The sequence below is a fragment of the Gouania willdenowi genome, chromosome 14, assembly GCF_900634775.1.
Source record: "Gouania willdenowi chromosome 14, fGouWil2.1, whole genome shotgun sequence".
Taxonomy (NCBI): Eukaryota; Metazoa; Chordata; class Actinopteri; order Blenniiformes; family Gobiesocidae; genus Gouania; species Gouania willdenowi.
In genome coordinates this window covers 31,963,615-31,986,469 of record NC_041057.1, presented here as the reverse complement: position 1 = coordinate 31,986,469, position 22,855 = coordinate 31,963,615, and the positions used below count along the sequence as shown (strand labels likewise).

The following is a 22,855-nucleotide window of genomic DNA, read 5'->3' as shown; positions in this document are numbered from 1 at the left end:
GTCCCCCTCCATGCCAAAGTTCAAGGCTAAAGTGATTTAGCACTACCACCAAAGGCTGTGGTGGACTTCTTGTTGCTTGGTATCCTTGTGGCTTTTGAAACAGTGTCTTTTTGGTGAAGATTTCCAGCAGACGTGTGACCAGTCTGCAGTTGCTGCCCATCATTCAGGCAGTAGTCGTGGCGTTTAACTCGCAACTCATTGGTGGGGGGAGTGTCCACTCCGACGCCCACAGGTTCTCAGTCTTTGATGATGGGGCATTGGCATGCGGCCCATTCATAGACGATGAAGAGTTGACTTGGGACTGAGCGAGTTATTTCAGCATTGCTTTGCTGAATGGGAGTTGAGTCCTTGAGTCCTGAAAGGTCACACACCTTTGATTGTCCATTTCCTTCTGATGCTTGGTCCTTTGAATGATGTTGACATTTCATTAGCATAAGAGTTGAAGGTGATTTCATTCTTTCATTGAAGATGTCATTCAGGGGGCAACCACAAAGCCAACAGAAACTAACAATTTAAATAATAAAAAATGATAATGATGGTAACAGTAATATTAAAATAAAATAAAATGAAATACTGTATTCATCTGTGTGTGTGTGTTTGAGTGTGTGTTGCCCATCAAACATGAAATCAAAATAAAATTTAAAATAAAAATAAAAATAGTGTCTGTGTGTAATGGCACTATTCTATCGGCAGGGGAGAAGTGAGAAATCACAATGTTGTGTCACAAGTGTGTAGTGCACTAAACTGGCCAGTGAGGGGCGCCACCTCTCTCTCTTGGGATGGGTGTGGCTGTGCGTGTGCGTGCGCCCGTGCGCGTGCCTGTGCGTGCGCTGTGCGTGCGCGTGTTTGTGTGTGTGCTCTCTCTCTCTCCCTTTCTCTCTCTCTGTATGTGTGTGTGTGTGTGTGTGTGTGTGTGTGTGTGTGTGTGTGTGTGTGTGTGTGTGTGTGTGTGTGTGTGAGAGACTCTCTCTTCGAGAGAAAAACAAAACAAAAAAAATCAAGGCGCACAGAAGCCGAAAGCTGACACTTGTCCAAATGAAAGCATTAAAGCCAAACAACCATACAAAGATAAAAAAAAAGAGAAGTAAAACTCACTGAAAGCCTGATCTGAGTTCACATCATACCAAGATTGTATATGCGTATGCATATATTATTTGTTTATTGGATTCTTCATCTGTTTGATTCACAGAAACACAATTTAGGTTAGGTTCAGGGTTTTAATCTTTCGGTACAGAGGTGAACTCAGATCATGGCACCGCTGGGATGTTTTGGAAACTTTGGTTGCCCGTCTATCTATGGTCAGGACCTCACAGGCTGTGGGTGTCCGAACAAAACAAAGTAAATAATGACCAGCCGTATTTTATGCCTAAACAAAATATCCGAGCCCGAAGAAAACCAGAGAGAACCTACAGCATTAAAAAGCACAGAACCTCAACCATTTGAGCCTTTCTCATGGCTATTCACTGCGTCAAAACACAGAACAGCTGAGGATCAAAATCAAAGCTCAAAGCTGAAAATCAATACAATGCTTAACTGGTTCCAAAAAAAAATCAACACAGAGCGAATATATATATATGTAAATGAAAATTTATACATATATGTTTATAAAGGCAGCTTTACCTTAGTCCGAATTGGTGTTTGAGGTTCAACCGATGGTTCGTGCTCCAGTCTCTGTCCGAGGGCGGACCACCGCGGGCCAGCCCCGGGGCTTCAAATGTGTCGACCCAGTGCTGGTCCACGGTCGATGCCCCACAGAGCAGAAGATGGATTCAGTTCGTCGACGCCAATTGTTACGGCAGAATTTACGGTTGACCTCATTTGAAGACATGATTCATTGCTCTGGTTGAATGATGGAGTCCAGGAGAAGCATTGATGATTTTATATAAAAAGTTTATTCTATTGCTAAGTAAAAAGGTACAAAATGGAACAAAGTGAAACAAAATTAGCGTCCGTCCAGGCGGACGTCCGAAGGAAGTGCCGCGCCCCGCTCCAACAGTTTCAAAGCTTAAGCTTTTTATACAGATAAGAAAAGGTCCCAGCAGTGAGAGACAAAAGGGAGGGAGTCAGATGCCCATAGTGGAAATGTTGGAGGATGATGAAGATGTTATGAGAAGGTTCGGTGCCAGTCTTTTATCTGTCCTTGATAAGTGTGTGCGTCAGTGTATATCTGCATGTGAGCAGAGACTGTGCTGCACTGAGAATAATACGACCTGTACTGTTTAATCATGATTCAGCTGTTCAAAAGTGTAAGAGTAATGGAGTCGTCATGTATTAAAACATGACAAATTGTACACATGAACATACATTTGAGGATATGATGATGAATATAAAAATGACCATAACATTTAAAAGTAATAAAAACAGTTTTTTAAACTTTATTTTTATTTGCAATTTACAACATACAAATAACTTACAAGTGTAACAAAAATAAACATGACAAAAATAAACCGAAAACAAAAAGTTAACAAAGGTTAAACAAAAAAAACAGGTTTTTACCAAATATGATAAATAATCGTGATCACAATATTGATCATAATAATCGTGATGATCATTTTGGCCATAATTGTGCAGCTCTACCACAGAGGCATCTGTATAATTTAAGAGGTTTGTCAAAATGTACAATTCTTTTTTTTAAAATATATATAAATAAATAATAAAAAATAAAAAAACAGAATAACACCAATGAAAATTCTCAGGCTCTCAGTATACTGTAGCTACATTTATGAAAGTGAGAAAATAACCTCCATTCAATGCTGTTTTGATGCAGTACATTACGTTTATTCTGATTGGTCGGCTATGATGTGATGCATTTGATTGTTGTCTGGTCATTTCATTTTTTTTTATAATTTCACAATGTCCATTCATCATTTTAAAACAAAAAATAATCATTTACTCAGAAACGGTTGGGTGTAAAAAGTAAAATTACTGATTTAGAAATGTACTCAAAAAAGTACAAGAGCCAATAAAAAAAGACTGAATTACAGTAATGTGAGACTTGTTCCCAGCTTGTCTTTGTCCTGTATTTTGTACCTAATTCTTTTTATTGTTTGTTCTTGGTTCTGTACAAAAATGAACTTTTTTTTTTTGTTATTTTAGTAAAACTATGCATTTTTTCTATAACTGACACAGTAAAAGAAAAGACAGACATATTGTTCTAGAAAGGGACTCATCTTAACCCTCGGGGCACAGTTGGTGACCTAACATGTACCTTCTGCTTATTCAGTTTTTTAAATTCTCAATATCTAAGTTACATGAACATTGGTCAGGAGTTCTTTTATCATCATGTTTATAATTCCATGATCACTTTTATTGCAAGATGTATAGAACAGGAGATATAGAACGTCCCAACACTCTTTGTGTTTGGGACAAATTTAATCCCATTATAACCACATACTTTGGATATACTGTAATCACGATTTATAACAGTGGTTTTCCCATAAATACTTAATAAATCTAAGCTTCTACCTTCAAAATACAAAATGTACCTTATTTTGGAGAAAAAAACAAACCAATGTGTTTTTCTCATTGAAAAAAAAAAGTGTTTTTGTGACAAATATGCAAAAATAAAATAAAAAATAAGAAAACAAAAAACTTTACATTTATGGTTAGGTCTGAAGTTGTTGAAAAGATTTGATGTGAAAAAAGTGGGAAAAAATATTTGACATTTTGAAGACACTTATGAAGGGAACCGTTTTAGCATCTAAGCTCTCTCTAAGTGTAGGTTTTGTTTTTTCAATAAATTCTCATCCTATCAATTATTGATCTAGTCAAGGCTGTAACAACTTCATACCAAATATTTCACTTTGCACCTTATTTTTTAAATGGTGTTTTAATGACAGAAAGGGCATGAAAAGGTACAAAAATACAGAAATATAATCAAAACTTTATATCTATGGTTAAGTCTGAAGTTGTTGAAAAGATGTGACGGGAAAAAAATTATAGCCAACAGTTTTATGACAAGTACAGTAATTTTTGGTAATTGAGCTCAAAAAGTGTAATTTTTTTCCAAAGGTGCCTCGAGGGTTAAAGAAAAACAAAACCATTGTGACCAAGAGTTTAGAAATCATTAAAGATGATGAAATCATGCTGAGAACAGTTTTATCGACAGTGATGAAAAAGTACAGGAAGAAGAAACGTGTCACTTCCTGTCTGAGGGACCTCAGCACATGTTTACACCAAATGACAGCTCACTGGTTACAGTTTGGTTTAAATGTTTTAATGACACACACACACATCGTTTATCTGCTCACACACACACTGACAAAGTTTCAATGGTTTCCACAATCAGGGTTTGTTCTGAACCAATGTCTCCAGAGCAGCAGCGACCTGATTGGCTGACATGTTGTCCACAGAGACACTCCGCTCTTTACCAAAGTCTGAAGAAACACAGACATATTGGAAACAGGTCAGTTTATTATTCAAATACATTTAAAACAACAACAACTGTTGGTCCACGAGAAGAATTCAAAACAAATAAAAGTGTCTAAAACAGATCCTCTACTGTTTTTACAAATTTGGCCTAAAATCTTTGAAATGTATTTATTAGTATATCTATGCCTAATTAAACACAATATTATTCACCATATTCATTTAATTGCCTTTTAGAAATTGGACTACTTTACAGTTTTAGAGCCTGTGTTTCACCATCTTGAAATCACATGATTGATGATGTCACACGGCCTCACTTCCTGTAAACATCCCATTGTTTTCTATTGGAGTGAAATATTCAGCCTGATTTTCTTTTCTTTTTTAAAGCTCTTTTTGCTGAGATTTGCGAGTCTCTCTCCACTTCCAGGTTCTTCTTCTGTTTTTATGGCGACGCTTCAGAGTTCTTCTTCTAATTAATTTGTACGTTGCATTTCCGGAAACAAGACCCGACGTGTGGTGTATGGACGTACAGACCGAGCAGTCAGATCGTGTCAGAGTGTCGATCCGTATACTGTAGTGTGAGAATATTAATCGTGAGCTGCAATATTTTGAACTCTGCAATTGAGTCGCACAATTTGAGCTGGCGCTGAGTACAACGATTGAAAAAACTTGCACAGTGTTTGCGCGCCATAATAAGAACATTTTAAAGGTTTTATGCCACATTTGTAAAAACAGTGGAGGATCCCTTTAAAGGGCACATGTTGATGCGAAATGAAAGAATACATCTTAAATAGGGATTAAACATTTAAATGTTAACGTTAAATTTAGCATTTTACTGTTGCTTTTTGCACATTTCCGGTCTCCTTTTCAGAACAAAGTCTGCCTTTTACTCTGTTTTCATCTCCACCAATGATTTTTCACACATTTAACCAGCTCTAAATCCTCACTGGAACCAAAGCCAAGGCTTCTCCCAAATATTTCACAATGATCACGACTCCCATGATGCAAAGCGACTGGACTTACCATAGCGGGCCCAGAGCTGAGCCTGGACTCCAGAACACTCGCGGATCAGGATGGGGAATTCTGGGTTGGACTTCTTTAGAGAAACATAGTTTTGCTCGACAAAGTCCCTGAAACACAAGGTCACATGATCATCCCGTTTGAGAAACACGCTGAGGCAGGATCCAGTCTACAGCTATGCATTATCCAATTAGATCTTTGCATGACCAATTCTAATCATTTATCTTAAATAATTAAAAATGACAGAATAAAACATGAATAATTGTGTAAATTACAAACTAATTCATTTGTTGATTTTTATCACATGACTGCTGTCATTTTTAACCTGAAATTGTGGAAAGATCAAACGACTTTTCTAAAACCCTGGAATTTCTCAAAAAAATTCCTAAAAATTACACAGAAATGGGTCACCAAGTTAAGGAATTATTATCCATCACTTATTGCTTGAATATTGTCAGTGTTTCAGAAACTGTGTATGTTAAATTAGCTTTTTTCCCCCTCACCCACTGCTCCATATTTGTCCCCTGAACTAAAATGAGTTTGATAGCCTTATAATCAAATATGAAAAATAATGATTTCATCTATAAGCATCACTATTATCAGTTGTCTGTGGAACACGTGCAGTGAAGCTTGACGTCTATTATGGAATAAAAAACAAAATTGTAGATTTATTTTACTTTCATTGTAAAGTGTCTGAGTTTTTTGAAAAGCGCTATTTAAAAATAAAGACCTTGAACACAACACTTATTGAAGCTGTGAAAATGGTGAATGACATTCCTTACACAGACTTTAATTCAGGGGCCAAATACATTCATGTGCCCTAGTTTGAACTTCTGCTAAAATAGTATTTAAAGTATGTAAGGCACCGACAATATTCAAGCAATAGGTGACAGATATCATAGCCTACACAGGATCACAAATTTCCTTGATTGTGTGACCAATTTTTATTTAATTTGGGGAAATTAGAGGAAAACTGTAGGACTTTGTAACCATTTACAGTATGTATGTGAAAAAATGTGCAGCTTCATTGATTTTGTTTATTTGGAGGTGCTGAGATATCTCCAACTGGATTAGTTGGTGACCTACGCAATGAGTCATGTTTTCGATTGTTTTTTTTTTACTTTCTCCTGCGGGCCAAAATTGGAGCTTTAAAGGGCCGGATTTGGCCCCTGGGCCTTGAGTTTGACACATGTGCCTTACAGATTGCTTTATGCTACACACAGTTTCAGAGCACCAACATTCCATTAGAAAGCAACCCACTGTAAAAACTGAGCCACTGCCTTTACGAAAGTTAAACTTACAATAAAACCAGTAGGTTTAAACCAACGAGTGGGTTTTTTTCACTGATTTTAAAACATGGTTAAAGTCTATTGTTAAAAAGAAAAAAATGGAAAAATACATTTCACTATTCCTTGGAGTTCATTAATAAAGTGCTTCCCAACTTTTGTTTGGTCCATGTAATGTTTAGAGGTGGGCCTATATATCGGCCGGCCGATATACGGACTTTTTTCAACATCGGCCATAAAAAAAATGTTTTTTTAAATTAGTTATTTATTTTTTGACCATCACCAGCCCTCCCTAAGGAAGGGTTAGAAACACTTTATTATAGAAAGGATATAAAAACAGAGGGCAGAGTTACACCGAAGTGAGGGGGAAGGGAACAGGGAGGAGAGATTCAAGGTAGGAAATGGAAAGGGTGGTGAAGAGTTGATTATTTTAAAGTGAGAGTGAGATGTGATGTTGTAGTTGTGTATAGTTGTGTATATGGTGATAAGTGTGAGGCTTAGGTATAATGTTAGTGGCTGTGAACAGAAGGAAGGAGTGAGTGGTTATACCTAAAACATTTATTTAGTTTACATTGTATGTTGTTGTCGTGCTTTACTGCTACTTACCCGTCCTGTACTTTTTGTTTTAATTGTTTGTGTACGGGTATATTTAAAGTTCAATAAATGTTAAGAGTTCTATTGGTGTATTTTATTTAATTTCTAATATATACATTTATATCATATGAATGTTTCAATTGTCTTTCATAATCAATGTGCTTTAAAAAAAAAAAAAAAAAAAAAAAAAGTATATCTGCCTCAAATATGAGCTTTAGATATCGGCCATCAGCTGAATTATTTATTTTTAAATCGGCATTTGAAAATCTCTGATGTTATGCATTGTTTATTTGTGTCAGCAGGCTCGTCTGAAACGTTTCCACCATTTGTTTTCCAACATTTATCTCAGATTTAAGCCTTTTATTCATTTATTGCTGATGTTTTGGCCGATTTAGATTATTTTGTGGTCTGCCCTAAGCTAAACGTCATTATATTTTAGTCTTTGTATTTTATTGTACTGTCCATGCTGTTTTTGGTCTTGTCTGTTTTTTTTTTTAAATGTATTCTCTGTTGTACACAACATCAACTTCCTGGGGATAGAAACGGGCCTTTGGCAACAATCAGGCACATTTACATGTTTATGTCTATTAATGAACATTGTCCCCCTGTCACAAATAAAAAAATAATGTAAAATAAAAATAAACTTCACCTTTTGATATATTTTAAAGAATGTTGCCACCATTTATTATCCGGTTGAGAACCACTCATTTATTACATTTTCAGATACATTTTATTTTTCTGAATGTTGTTAGGTGAGAATAATTTTTTATTACTATGATATAAAGGTTATGTTACAACTACAGTATGAAATAGTTAGGTTTAGGGCTAACGTCAAGGTTAGAAATTGACCTATTTTGGAGATTTTTCAGTGGCTGTAATTTATTTTCTTCATTTATTAGCACAATAAGACTCTTTAAATGAGTGTCTAATTACATCTGATTTAAAACACATTTTGTATTTTATTGTATGTTTGGAAAATTTTCACCTCAGTTTAAGTAGTTTCAAAATCTGTCTCAAAATGAAAATGCTAAATGACTGAGCTACAGTTGAGTATCGATCATTAGCCTTAATATTATAAACAAAAGCTTTGTGTATCAAATGAATCCCACGGGACGTCACTGAACTTCCGGTTTCGCTGATTCTAGACAATTCATTCAGTTTTTCTCATTCATTTTTGTCTAGAATAATGTGATTATTTCTATCTAAGCCATTGATTTTAATTGGAAAGCTCTACATTGTACTTTTACTCTATGAATGAATCACTGTATCAGGAATATTCTCCGTATAAAAGTCACATTAATGTAAATACAGGATAACAACAAATGCGCATCTATTAGGACAGTTATGTTTATCAGGAGGTCGGTCGTCAGGGATCAAAACAGTCTCCATGTTTTAGCTTAGCTTTAGCATTCACTGTGGTGTTGGTAATAAAGCGGTTCTGGACTCACCTGGCCCCCTTACTGGCTTCAGAGGTTTGACAGAGAAGAACGCGAACCTCCCGGAGGTTTTTACTCAGTGACCGAAGCGCTACAGCCGCCATGTTGGATCTGACTGCTCCACAAGGACGTCCGCTGTGGGCTTTACACCCTGAGTGTGTGCTCACAGGCACACATTTTACCCTGAATATGAGCTCACAGGCAATAAATAAATAAATAATAATTTAAAAAAATTACTAACAGGCACAAACTTTAGACCCTGAGTCTGAGCTCACAGGCAAAAAATAAATAAATAAAATTAAAAAAAAATTTAATCACAGGCGCAAGTTTAGACCCTGAATCTGAGCTTACAGGCACACTGTTCATCCTGAGTTTGAGCTCACAGGTACTTTGTCAGCCCTGAGTGTGAGCTCACAGGCACACAGTTGTCACCATAAACGTTATATAAGTAAACGCCTCATAGACTGCTGCATATGGGAGCTGACGTATCAGCGCGGCCGCCATCTTGGATGGGTCTCCAATGCACCCGTTTTGCATTTATTTCTACTGAGGAAGGTGTATCCCCAATTACAATAATCATCATAACTCCTCGAATTTTTACGCGGTTTTTACACGGTTTCGTTTGTTACAAACGGCAGAGATTTAGTTATGATACAGAACATTGTCAACATTGAAAAATAGGTGCTTTCATGCTAAAATACTTTGCATTATGCTCTAACAAAGACATGGTTGGCTATGGCATATTGATGAATGTATAAATGAATTAATTTGATATTTTAATAAAGAAACAAGTTTGATTGTTCATTTGAATTTATTTCTCTCACTCTCACACACGCGAGAGTGAGAGAAATAAAGAGGTTTTATTATCCCACAGTGTATTGTAATAAACAATACATCAATATTTCCTAAACATGCTGAAATAACTAATTGTAAAAAAAAATGTTTAGCAAAGTGTGATATTATCTTTTGTTTTACATATGAATCATAGATATCTGTGTGTAAAACTATACCTACTCTTTGGAGATGACATGGGAAGTTGATGACAGATGGGGTCACACCATCGCTAAGCCTGACATTCTGACCCGTCCTGTCAAAATGATCAGGTTTGAAGTGTTCACTACAGAGCATTGATGAATTAGTAGCAACAAAACCCTCCCGTCTTAAAACAACTTTCAATTGTCTCCTATCGCTGGGAAATCTTTAAAATGTGAAGAAAAAAAAACAAAAAAAAAACAGCAAGAGACAATGAAAATGTTAGCGTTAGTTACAATGACATAATATTATGAATAGTAAAATAACCAAATTTTTTGTTTAATCTTTCTTGTGAAAGGTAATCCCACAGGATCTGGTTTGAATACTGCACAGATTATTGCAACCAAAAGCTGCACAAAAACACCGGTGTAGTTTCTCTCTAGTGCTAGCGTAGAGTGAAGAGACCCCTCCAATATGGCGGTGACGTTTGATGGCGTCTACGTAAAAAATGTCTATGGTTTTCCACCCTGAGTGTAAACTTACAGCAGTCACAGAATTCATTTCAAACTAACCAAATTCATTGCCCCAGAACCCATGAACAAGCATGAACAAATGTAGTTCATACAATGGAGTGAGTGAGTGTTTCAGGGTCAGTATACTTTTTGAAATTCAATTTTTGAAATTTTTTTATTTTTATTTTGTTTTTCAGATTTATTTATTTATTTTTTGTTAGTTAGTTTAACAAGTAATTAAACAAAAAGGCGGTGATGAAAGAAGTGGTAAATGAACATACAGAATTTAAGACCTGACAAAATATAATTGAAGACCTAGTTTACAAATTACAGACATATTCAAGATTTGAAATCATTAAATTTAGTTTGCCCCTAGTTTGTTGATGTTTCTTTGCCTTTTCTGAAAAGTGCTTTAAATGGATCCTACCTGTCTTTATCCATGCTGGGTCTGATCCTGACTTTTGAAAAAGGAGGCAGGGAAAACAGAATCATTGAATTTCTCTTTCTTCATTTTGCTTCTCTTTCTATCGTCTCCACCTGTCAATCAGACACTTTAAGACGAACGGCTGTGACGTCAGCCCCGTGTTGTGTAACCGAGTGGCTGCATTCAAACCTAGGTGCAACATTTTGCCCCCCGAGACAGTCCAATGACTTTGTTACTGCACATGTACAACTTTTAATGAGACTGAATGGATGGTATAGATTAGTGCGCCTCAAACATGTCACCAATCAGACAACTGCATGTGATGGTACAATTATATGCACATTATAATTCTGAACTTATAAGATGTCAATATAGATACTTATATATATATGTATATTTCTCCCTTCCTTCATGTCAAAGCTCCCTAGTGTTACAGTATGTCTCTCTCTCAGACAAGTTCGCTAAACATGTCTTGTTCCCACAGAGATTCCCTCTTAGTGTCAGCACACAGATAATCTCATAACAAAGTGTGTCCTGAACTGGGAAAAAACTGAATACCTTCCTCTCTTCAGTGTGATTAGCCAATAGCAGCCTTTCTGATTATTTTGTCTTTTACAGCCTATAAGAAACATTTGCTGTTACTGAGTGGTTCCCCCTTTTTCATCCCCCCCACAAGACCTCTTCATCTGTACCCATTTTCCATAACAGATCTCTGGAATAAAATCCACAAAATATACTTTGGTCTATTTTGACTTTATTTAATCAGACATATAGTGTACGCTCAAAGATTTCCATTACACAACACAGATGAACAAAACAACTTTACTCATCATCATTATCTATATAATATTTATTCTGATTACCTAAATACAGATATACATTTGTTTTGAAGTATTTTAATTCATTATTCGTTTTTATTTAACGTGGTGAGTGGTGGGGCGGCACCCTAGCGCCCTCTATTGGCCAGCCGCTACTGCTACGGACTTCCACAAAGGATGCGCTTGGTTTAAGTGCACTTTGGATGTGTGTAAGGGAACAAGGGCTGAAAGGGTGGAATTGGGACAATCGTCATCATATCTCTAAAAGATACACAATAATATAAAGTAATTAAAATAAAAATAGCTTTCCTTGATAAAACAATACACAAAATGCATTAAAATAACTTACTCATATCCTTGTGTGGAAGCCTTTCAGTGACCTGTGAAAAGTTGGTATTTTTCTGTCTTCAACTGAATAAAATGAAATGTAATTTTGTGTTTTCCTGTGAAAGATTAGATCAGCCATTTTATGTGTTTCATATTCTCACTATTACAAGGAATTTGGGGAAATGTATGAAATATCTACATGTATCAAAGCCCTTGTGATACATAATGTATTTTGATATGATACATATTACAGAAAAGAAATAATTGATACCTTACTTACACTTGAAAAGACATTTTTTGCCATTTTTGATGCCAACGGGGTTATTGTGAGAGTTTGTTCGCCATCGATTTTTATTGTTAATTGGAAAATCCCATGACAAAAGGACTTATGTGATTCTCTTCATCAAAGTCCGCTTGCATGCATGCTTCTCACAGGTGTACATGAAGGATGCATAGTAGGCGGAGTTAAAGCACACTGCTACAACACCCTACACACTCGCACCCTTCAGCTGGAGCACGCAACTGAGGGGTGCACGTGTGGATATTGGGACGCAGTGTGAGTTTACAGGCTAACGCTGCATTCACACCAGACGCAGCGCAAAATGTTTGTGCGGCCAGATTACACACAAGGTCAACGGGAAGACATGGTCAGAGGCAAATTCTTCTCCTGTTGGGCAGCACGGTTTGATTTGCGTGACAAGAGCGTTGGCCGCGACATGTGCGCTCCCGTTTTCCAGTGACATTCCTTATTCCCTTGAGTTGAAAATATTGAACTGGAGCAAATATTTCACATGACACGCAGGCGCAAAAGCCAATCAGAGTCATTGTTGTCAATGACGTCAGGCCATCAACGGGGAAAACGGTCTTTTCATCCATTTCAGTATGTAGGAGAAAATAATTGTAGCGGTGTGTGACCACCCGGAGCTCTACGACATGGACTCACCAGGAAGTATTTGGCGAAGAAAACAGTGAAACCCACCGAGTTGAATGCGTCGCTGGTTAACTTAGTGAATCCAGGAACGCCGGCGTTGAGTGTTTTGACGGCTCTTCAGCTTCCACAGAGGGTAAAGAGCATCGATTTGACTGGGGTCTTCCGTAGTTTATGGTGAAAAGAAAGGGAGTCCGGTTCGTTCCTTTTTCATATTCGCTTCAGAGGTGCATATGAAGCAATTTTGGGGAAAATGTTTTTCGATCCTGCGGAAGCATTGGCACGGCGTCCGTTGTGAATGCAGCATAACAGTTCACCCTGAGTTATTATTTAACATGTAACATGTTTGTTCCAGCACTGATCCGTCCTTGTATCTGATGTTAGCTAGGATGAGCTACAAGAGACCATGTGACCTGAACAGGATAAACATATATAGAGGATAAGTCAGAAGCATTCAGAGCAGAAAATACTTTATTCAGAATCAGGATAATGTATCAATGTGGTGAGCGAGCGTTTGTTCAGAGTCCCGGTTTCCTGTCAGTCCGACTCCTGTTCAGGACGTCCTGTTGGAGCTTCTCGTTCAGCAGTTGCTGGATACGTTGGTTCTGTGTTCGCTCACGGATCCGAGGCACAAAGTAGCTCTGCTGTGTCTGAACGCTGTCCAATCCAACGATCCGGTACAGAACCTCCTCTGATTGGCTGTTCCTCTTCTCTGGCAGCGGGGATAAAGATGAAGAAGATGATGTGGTGGTGATGTCATCAGTAGCTGCTGAAAGGCTGAAAAAGTCTGGGAGGTGGGTGGTTGTGTGTTTGATGGGAGGCTCCTCAAAGGTCAGGGGTGGAGCTACAGTTGGCGCGCTGCTGGAAGAACCAACGGTGTTTGGATCCTCGTAATACTCGTCGTAGTCTACGTACACAAAATGGCTGCCGTCAGGGGCCGGAGTCACCAAGGAGGTGGGATGACGAGGCTTGATGACATCAGTGATGACATCATAATCCCTTTCTGAGGGTGTGAAGGATGACGTCATCACCTGTGTGGTCCACAAACTGAAAGAGAAAGAGCAGAACGTTCCTCAGGCCAACACTGATTGATAAACGGATCCTTCACTGTTTTTAGTCAAGTTTGGTCTAAAATCTTTGAAATGTACGTATTAGAAGATCTACCTAATAAAACACATTATTACGCACCATATTCATTTAATTGCCATTTAAAAATGGGACTACTTTACAGTTTTAGAGCCTGTGTGCCGCCATCTTGAAATAATGTGATTGATGATGTCACACGGCCCCACTGCCTGTAAACATCACATTGTTTTCTATTTGAGTGAAACATTCAGCCTGATTTTTAGATAATTTAGCTGCTTTTTCACTCAAAATGACAACTTGTGTTGTTTTTGGTTGCTCGATATAACCTTTTGTTTCCCGAAAGAGGATAAAAACAGAGATCTGTGACCACAAGAAGCGACAGTTCCACCTTTGTAGTTTTGAAGTTAGTGAACTCTCCGTGATTACTCGCCAACTTCAGCCACTAGAGTGTCGGGCGTGCACTGTTTAAGGGAGAGTAAAGGCCCCTTCGGAGAGCTCTTCTTCACTGCTTCATTGTCGACTATGAAAGCGCAGAGTTAGAACTGTCGTCCCCTGCGGTTAGAGGTCTTTTCAGGTCACAATTGTTTTTGTCCTCTTTCTGTAAACAAGAGGTTTGCATTGGTATCTTTAACTTTTCCCTATTATTTAGAGCAACCAAAGCACCACAAGTGGTCATTTTGACCAAAAAAACTGCTCCGTGATCTAAAAATCAGGCTGAATATTTCACTCCAATAGAAAACAATGGGATGTTTACAGGCCATGGGGCCATGTGACATCATCAATCATGTGATTTCAAGATGGCGAGACACAGGCTCTAAAACTGTAAAGTAGTTCTATTTTAAAAAGGCAATTAAATGAATATGGTGCATAATAATGTGATTATTAGGCATAGATCTACTAAGTACATTTAAAAGATTTTAGGCTAAACTTGTAAAAACAGTGGAGGATCCCTTCAACGAAGTGTTAAAGGATCCATAAAGATGTTAAATCAATAACGAGCTCACTGAATGATGAATGAGATGTTAAAAGTTGTTAAAACATTTTAACGAGACATTAGCAAGTCCTTAATAAACGATTACTAACAAAGAGTCTGACCTGCTCATCTCTGTGGGTGAGTTGGTGCTACTGAAGGTACTGGGATCAGTGGAGTTTCTTGGATTACTTAAATGACTAGGACTACTGGAGTTACTGGAGTTGTTCAAGTTTGCCTCACTGCACGACTTGCAGCACATCTTACGATATCCAGGAATCGTACAGTACCGGCTCAACGCCTCCATTTGACAGAACACTGAGCGGTCGCCACGACAACGATGACCTAGATGTAAAAATGACATCAGTAGAGTGTGTTGGTTACCCTTTTGTAGTAGCTACTTCCTGTCTCTTATTCTGAAAGGAAACCACGACTGTGGTTTCGAGGGTTCTTACTGTATGTGTGTGGAACAGTGAAGTTAGGGCTGGACTTAGAGAGCCACTGAACAATGGTGTTTTTCTGGTCACCTGCATGAAACAAACAGATTACAACCCTCGCCTCAGGAACAAATGCATGTCTCTGATTGGCTGAAGCATACCATTGCAGGGCGAGGATTGGCAAACGCGCTTTGTGCTTGGACGAGGTTCACTGCAGTTTCCCATGGAACCTTCATGTCGGGAACATGCAACCTGCCTCTCCTGGGTCCCGTTTCCACAGGGCGCTGAACACTACACACAAACACACATTTGAAGCAACCTGATTGGCTGCTGGGCACAGACTGCAGCTGTGTTCGAAATGGCACAATCTGTACTATACATTACAAACTCCATGAGTGTATACTGTCTACTATTTACTACAAGTATGATTAGTATGATGAGCGTCCCCACTGAAGTATACTTCCAAGTTTCCCATGATGCATTTGGAGCCTACAATGACAAAAACCTGAATCACACTGAGGCTAAATATCTCTGTTGTCCATCTTTAAAAGTTCTGAAAACATTTGAAGTGAGAAAGTGACCAAGTAGAATATCAACATATGTTAATTTCATCCATAAAACTCACGTATGTGACATTTCGGTAATTTTCAGAGACCCTCCATTGTGCTGCTGACAAAACTTCCAGTTAACTTCAAAACAAAAGGCCTATTTAAGAGATGATTTACTGTATTTTGAAAAGGGGATGTTTCATTTTTAGCTTAAAGCTAAAGAACAATGTATCATGGGGTGGTTGAGTATGACTACTGTGTCCAACGTGCATCTATTTATAAAGCAAGGAATCTCTGTCTGTGTCTGTGTGTGTGTGTATTTGTGGCTCAAATATCTCTACTGTTCAGGGACAGACAGATCTGATACTTTCAACATGGCTGCAGCTTGGTTCAAAGGTGTGCAACGTCGGATTTGTTTGGGCTGCAATGGTACAGTTTATGAATTATTTCATGAAAACCATCCGTCGGAGCCATTACAGTCACGTGCCCGCATTAGAGCCAGTCACTGTACACTGTAGTCAGGTGTGCACCAGAGCCAATCACTGGAGAGCTGGAGTAGCCACGTGCGCACGCACCAGAGCCAATTACTGGAGCGGCCACCCCCATGCCCCAAAACCCGTCTGCAGTGGCGGGCGCTGAAGCGGTATATGGCCAGCGATTCACTCCTGTTCTGTGCATCTAAACTAAAATATATGAAAACAATAGTTATCACTCCACACATTTCACAACAAACCTAAATGTCCCTGACGTCCCAACTTTAAACACAACCTCATTTGGCCATCCATGAAAAAGCTACTTAACCTCTCACTTTTCTACATCAATACATACTGTACTTCCTACAGGCACTGCACCAGTTCTTAAAAAATGTCCCCATATAGCAGTGTTTCACAAACTTTATTGCCCCATGTACCCCTTAGCCTTTTTTTCTTATCACAAGTACCCCTTAGCTCATGTTTTACTTTATTTATTTGTGTCATCAGGCTCATCTAAATTCTTTCCTGTGTCTCATCCAACATTAATCCTGAATTTAGGCCTTTATATTCATTTATTTCTAATGTTTTGCTTGTTTTAGAATTTAAAATTCACCTTTTGTTGTATTTTAAAAAGTTGTGCCACAAATTACACTACATACTCATTTTAACGTCAGACACATGCAATTTTGAACACAGACTGTGTCAGTACCAGAGTCCACGGCCCCGCCCTCCATGTAGGAGGGCAAGAGTTGCGGTTGCAGGTCCGTTTGCTAATGGGTCGAGGGTCGCTGCAGAGTTTGCTGTGCACGGAGCGTGTGCGCTGCTGACAGCTCACCCAGCGCCGCTGCCACCCGCTCTGACCACAGGAGGCGCTGCACGCGGCCCACGGGCCTGTGAGCCAGCTGAGGGAAAAGTCATACAGGGGAGCGTACTGATTGGACCAGTAGATCACATGTCACATATTTTCATCCAAACCTGATTCTGTTACCGTGATGTTTCGCAGGCGTCGGAGTTACAGCTGCGGCTGATGGCTCTGGGCTTGTTGACATTGGAGCAGAACATCCTCTCCACCATTTTCCCATCAGCCTTCCTCCTGCATCCAAAGCGAGTGTACTGTTTACCTGGTGAGCACAGATCACGGTCAGAGCAAGGCCCTGGTTGCCTTGGTAACCACAGATAACCAGTTTCACACGTTCCCTGCAGAACAGGGGTACCTGTGAATTGGTGTGGGTACTTAGCTGTATGAATTTTTGGTACTTTTGTGTGGCAATGAATGGTAAATAATAAAACCCTAAATATTGCAATTTACCATGTTTATTTCCCATAATAATATTAATAACAAACGGTAACACTTTACTTGAAGTGTTATACATAAAGACTGACATTACACTGCCATTATTATGACATGACACCTGTCATTAGCATGAATAAGATGTCATGAAGGGTGTTCATTACCGTAACCCCTAACCCTAACCAAAATCCTACCTAACCCCACTAGATCCCTACACCTAAACAAAAAAAAAAAATGCCAACATAGCTCCAAAGCAGGGGTGGATTGGCTATCTGGCACCGGGCATTGTACCGGTGAGACGTCGACCTGAAGTGGGCCGGTCCGGTTTGCTAGATTTTTTGATTTTTTTTTGACAAGCAAGTAGAGGCAGACATGGTAACCGGTGGCCAAAAATTGTCCAAAAGTGACAAAAACATGGCAAGAAAAAAGTGTGACGTGGCCAAAAAATTGACAAATAAAGTGGAACCAAGTGGTATGTAATGGCAAAAGGTTAGCTTAAATGGGCAAACAATAGTGAAAAAGGGCAAAAATGTGGAACAAAGAGTAAACATGTAAGGAAAAAGGAAATAAGTGGTATTTATCGGTCGGCTTATTTGGATGAAAAGTGGCCAAAAAAAATAAAGAAAGGACAGAAATTGGATAAAAGTGTCAAAAAGAACTTGCAAAAATGGACAAAAAATATTGGCAAACGATAGCTCAAATTTAAAAGTGTCAGAACTTAGTGAACATAGAACAAAGGAAGTCGCAAAATGGCCAATGAATATACAATAAAAAGTTTCCCCCTTTTAAGGTTTTCTTGGAGAATAATAATAATTAAAAGTTAAGACATAAAAAGCCACATGTTGAGAATCACTGACTTAATAACTGTGAAAAAGCTTGATATGAAACATTTTAACAATTGTTAACTACATATGTGTATAACTGTTCATGGAACTGTAACATTGTTCCCCAGGTTTGCGTTAAACTATAATTGACAATTTTTATAGAATTTTCATGGCAGTTACAATTACAAAGTCAATTATCTGAACTCAATTACAATTAAATTACAATTACAACAGGTTTTTAAAATTAAAATTAAAATTTTACAATTATAATTGACCCCAACCCTGCCGGCAGCTACTGCCATCATTAAGCTTTTGAATGTTCAGGTACTGAAGAGGAAATCCCAAAATCTTCTACTCCTTCACAGTCACAAGGATGTGTTTAGGTCCCGAAACATGGTATCGCTTGATTTTATGTGAATCAGTACTAGGTAGTACCGAAGGAATTCGGTCAGGACCTAAAACAGTAACGAATTTGGTACCCATCCCTACTGGTAACCTCCTCCGTACCTCCTCCGCAGGTCTTGGAGCAGCTGGACCACTTTTTCAGAGCCCACTCGTAGAACACTGCATCCTCGTGAAGCAGGTTGGACTGGATGATGGCTCGTTCCTGGATGATGTACTTGTAGGACACAGACACCTTGGATTCTCCATCAGAGCGGACCTGATGGAAAAACACTCAGCTGGACGTTGTTGTTCTGATTGGACATGGAACAGAGCGTGGACTCACCATGAGCAGCGCATCATACTGAAGTGGCCCGGTTGTCTGGAGCGACTCTCGATGCTCAGTGTTGCTGTACTGCCAGGCTGTCCCCCCCTCAATTACCACCCGGGTCTCAGGAAGCTCGCCCTCATGGTTAAGGAAGATCTCACCCGTCACCTGGTTCTTCACAGCTGCAAACAAAAAGGACTAGAGTCCAGAAAACAGAACCCTTCCACCCTGAGTCCAACCCATCCCCACCCCCCTCACCCAGGGCGTGAGGAGTCCCTTTAAACTCCTGAACAAGGAGGTGGCGGACTCCTTTGGGAAGCTCCAGAATCTTCAGGAACCCTGACAACAAAACCAAGCAGACAAACTTTACTAAGAACTCAAGATCATTTCCATACAGTCCTTGGACTGTTTGTTCTTTGGTAATTCCGTTTTAAAACCAAAACAAAATAACAAATAAACGGTGTCGTTATTTTGTTTTACTGACTTAAAAACAAAACAGAAAAAAAAAAAAAAAAACAGACCAGCTGCACTTTTCTGTTTTAAAATGAAATCTTATTCTGTTTGAGTGATATTTGGATATTTAATGGGAAACTATGATGAGAACTTCATGTTTTAATCTCACCACACAAAGGGAACCCACAGACGGGGGCGGACTTTTACTCTCAGACAAAAAGGAGCAACGCTGATGAGTCACATTGCTGATGAACTGGTGAATCGAAACTTTATTAATACATAAATACATTTAAAAAAAATGGGTGTTATGAAAAGCATGCACATGATACTGTATGTGATTGAAGGAGCCAGAGTTGGTGTCATGAATCTACCTGAGCAGCTTTTTACTGAAACATTCACAGACTGCATGAAAACAGGAGTAGGACCAGAAAACTGCTGTTGTGTGAGGAGACCTGGTCCAGTATTGGCTTGTTTCAGTCTGACAGAATGTGACGTGCTTAAGCTCTAATTTCCCTGTAAATATCCAAATATCTCAGAAACAGAATAAGATTTGACCATTATTATTTTTATTTTAAAACAGAAAAATGCTGCTTATCTGGTTTTTGATTTTTCTGTATTTCTGTTTTGGTTTTAAATCAGTAAAAACACTACATTTATTTGTTATTTTGATTTGGTTTTAAAACAGAATAACCAAAGAACAAACAGTACACGGATTCCAAACATCAGTTCACTTCATTTTTGGTTGCTTTAGAATTGATCTCATTTATGTTTATAGGAGAACAGGCACAGGAGGGAAGCTTCCTCAGTCTCATATAAAGGTTGACATCTGGGTTAATCCAGATGATCTGGTAAATGGCCTTCATGGCTCCAGCAGGTCCTGGTATTTGTATGTCCAAACATTCTGTTCTTTTCCACTGATGCTGAAGTTTGTAATGTCAACGTGTGGTTGAAACCCAGATGGGAGCAGCTCGCCCTCGACACTCCCTCAGATGTTACTCTGTGAAGTTGTTCCTCTTCATTCACGCAAGAATGAAGCAACAGTTCAAAGACGACCTTTATTTTGAAATCTGTGTCTACTGTGTCATCAACATTTTCAACCCAAACTCGGAGAAGTTCACCTGCTTTCTTTGTACTGCGGGTAAAGTTTCCTCTTATTATTTTACAGCTGCTGTTATCTCCTCCACAAACTCCACATCTGTCCTCCTGCTGGTCGGACGCAATCTGTCCATCACAGCCAACATGCTGCAAACACAGGACACACACACATACACACACACGCACACACGTATATTCAATGAGCCAAAAATTATTAATTTCAGTGATTCAATTCAAAAAGGAAAATTTGATATTTGGTCTTTTTGTTGATATCTAAAGCTGCTTGAGAATTATTGTATCAGATAAAGGCGTCTTTGCGACTTGGCCTCAGAAATCAATTGATCAAGGATTTTTTTTGCACGAAAAAGGATATAAAAGGTTGAAATTGCCACTTGAAAGTCTGTTTTGATTTCCACTGTAAACACTGTTTATTGACATTGTCAGAAAAGTTTGGTGCATTGCATTGTGGGATGTGGAGTCCTGTATAAACTAAAATGTATAGTTCAGTATTTTTACTTCATTCTTACTGTCATTTCTTGTGTTTCTTTGCCAGACAAGGAGGACAGTGATTGGCTTGACACCATTTTTGTTCTAGTTTGTTCCCAGTATTCCCAGTGACATCACCTCACCTCACAAGACAAATATTTTTAGTTTCTGAATGTTCCAAAGTAAACATCCGCCATTGTTTTGCAACAACGTTCAGAAAAATCATCAGACATGTGTTGGGAAGTCACTTTGGTAAAGTATTTGGAGGCAAACACAAGAAATCACTATTCTATTGAATCCGTCTACGGTACTCCATATCCCACAATCCAATGCACACATTTTTTCTCACAATACCATTAACCAGTAACTAAACCCCTGCTTTCTCTTGACCTGCCACTAGGAGGAAAATTCAAAAAATGCCTAGATTATGGGCGGGGCTTCTGGACACCAAGTCTATACTATAAAATCTCCAATGAATAATCTATGCTATATTAACTAGCCACTCATTACTCAATGTACTGTACCTCTCTATTCACTCTTCTCTTAATCCAACCTACTCACCACATATTGTAGAGTCCACAGGTGCTAGTTTTTATAAAAGGGGCGGGTCTAACAGTGTTTGTTTGTAATGCAAGATGGTCACATGATCTTGTTCTCAGCGAACAGAAAAAATCAATAGTCATATCCGGGTTTCAGATTCCTCAGTGTCATTTATTCTAAGTTATAGTCACAAGTAAGGTTTTTAACAGGCCTGGTTGTTTGAGAAAAAGCTAACACGCAACGCAGGTGGCTAGAAATGAGGAAGTGTGTACAGAGATTTGTGGGTAGACATTTATCTTGTTGGGCCGGATGACCCCAAACACAGTGAAACTGGTGCAAACGTGCTTGGCCGATTGTTGACTCAGGCATGTTTTTAAAGCAACAGAGACCTTTGAAATATCTTTTAAGAGTGTTTACAATAGAGATCAAAACAAATTTCCGAGCGGCAATTTCAACATTTTACTTTTTTTCAGCAAATGATCTTAAATTTCTTAATCTATGAGGCATACAATATGTAATTACTGTATTTGATAAAGAAATTATCCTCCCGAGCACTTTTAAGACATATACTTTTGAAAATGTTGATTATTATCTTATACAGTGAAAGAACTTAAGATAAAAATGTTGGTCTACTGAAAGGTTTGTCCATGTTGGCTACATAGCAAAAGCAGCGTTATCATGACGGCTAATGTGCCCAGTGCTACAATTTGCATTAAAAAAAATGGAGCCCCAACTTTTCCAAGTTGCACGAATGAACAAAGTGCATAAAAATGAACGTTAAGGTATTGGAACAAGCAGACACAGCCAGTTTTTAATATTTTAAATGTATGACACCATTTGAAATCTAGGAATCTACACTTTCATAATCTGTAAGTCTCCAGAATCACCTCAGAAAACTTTAAATAGCTTTAACCAGCTTTGGTAACAAATATTGAAGGTGGACCGTTATGAAATAAAGCATACCTGAGTGAAAAACAGCAGGGGGCCTAATCACTCACAGCACACACACACTGACAAGACCGGCTGTGAAGATGCAGGAAAACCTGGAAGCACAGACAGGGAGTAACTAAACACACTACAAATTCAAGAACTTACAAAAATATCACAAACACTAAAAGATTAGCCATGAACAACTAGGAAAACTATTTTACCCAAGACTGGCACAGACAGGATTTGAACCAAGGCCAAAATAAACTCAACGCAGCACAAGACCAACTGTATGGAAAACAGCGTATTTAACACAGTACGTTCCCCACTA

At 38.6% G+C, this 22,855-nt stretch overlaps 2 protein-coding genes across 5 annotated transcripts in view; both read right to left on the bottom strand.

Annotated features, from left to right (window-relative positions):
* Positions 1–4,194: 4,194 nt before the first annotated feature.
* On the bottom strand, positions 4,195–8,873 carry ndufa2 (NADH:ubiquinone oxidoreductase subunit A2). The gene is made up of 3 exons (XM_028466366.1): positions 8,717–8,873; positions 5,392–5,498; positions 4,195–4,376 (listed from the first exon to the last, which is right to left on the bottom strand). Exons 1-3 carry the CDS (start codon positions 8,806–8,808, stop codon positions 4,285–4,287), a joined length of 291 nt encoding a protein of 96 aa, XP_028322167.1. The 5' UTR covers positions 8,809–8,873; the 3' UTR covers positions 4,195–4,284.
* A 4,265-nt stretch (positions 8,874–13,138) lies between these two features.
* The window catches only part of LOC114475471 (A disintegrin and metalloproteinase with thrombospondin motifs 2-like), a 28,814-nt gene continuing 19,097 nt past the window's right edge, over positions 13,139–22,855 (bottom strand). For all 4 annotated transcript variants that reach the window (XM_028466303.1, XM_028466306.1, XM_028466305.1 and 1 more), the window contains 10 exons: positions 20,595–20,718; positions 19,282–19,362; positions 19,042–19,205; positions 18,822–18,975; positions 17,188–17,320; positions 16,909–17,101; positions 15,340–15,469; positions 15,197–15,268; positions 14,867–15,086; positions 13,139–13,732 (listed from right to left, as the gene is read on the bottom strand). In XM_028466303.1, coding sequence (XP_028322104.1) covers positions 13,204–13,732; positions 14,867–15,086; positions 15,197–15,268; positions 15,340–15,469; positions 16,909–17,101; positions 17,188–17,320; positions 18,822–18,975; positions 19,042–19,205; positions 19,282–19,362; positions 20,595–20,718 — 1,800 coding nt within the window. In that variant the 3' untranslated portion in view covers positions 13,139–13,203. The remainder of the gene's footprint in view (positions 13,733–14,866; positions 15,087–15,196; positions 15,269–15,339; positions 15,470–16,908; positions 17,102–17,187; positions 17,321–18,821; positions 18,976–19,041; positions 19,206–19,281; positions 19,363–20,594; positions 20,719–22,855) is intronic.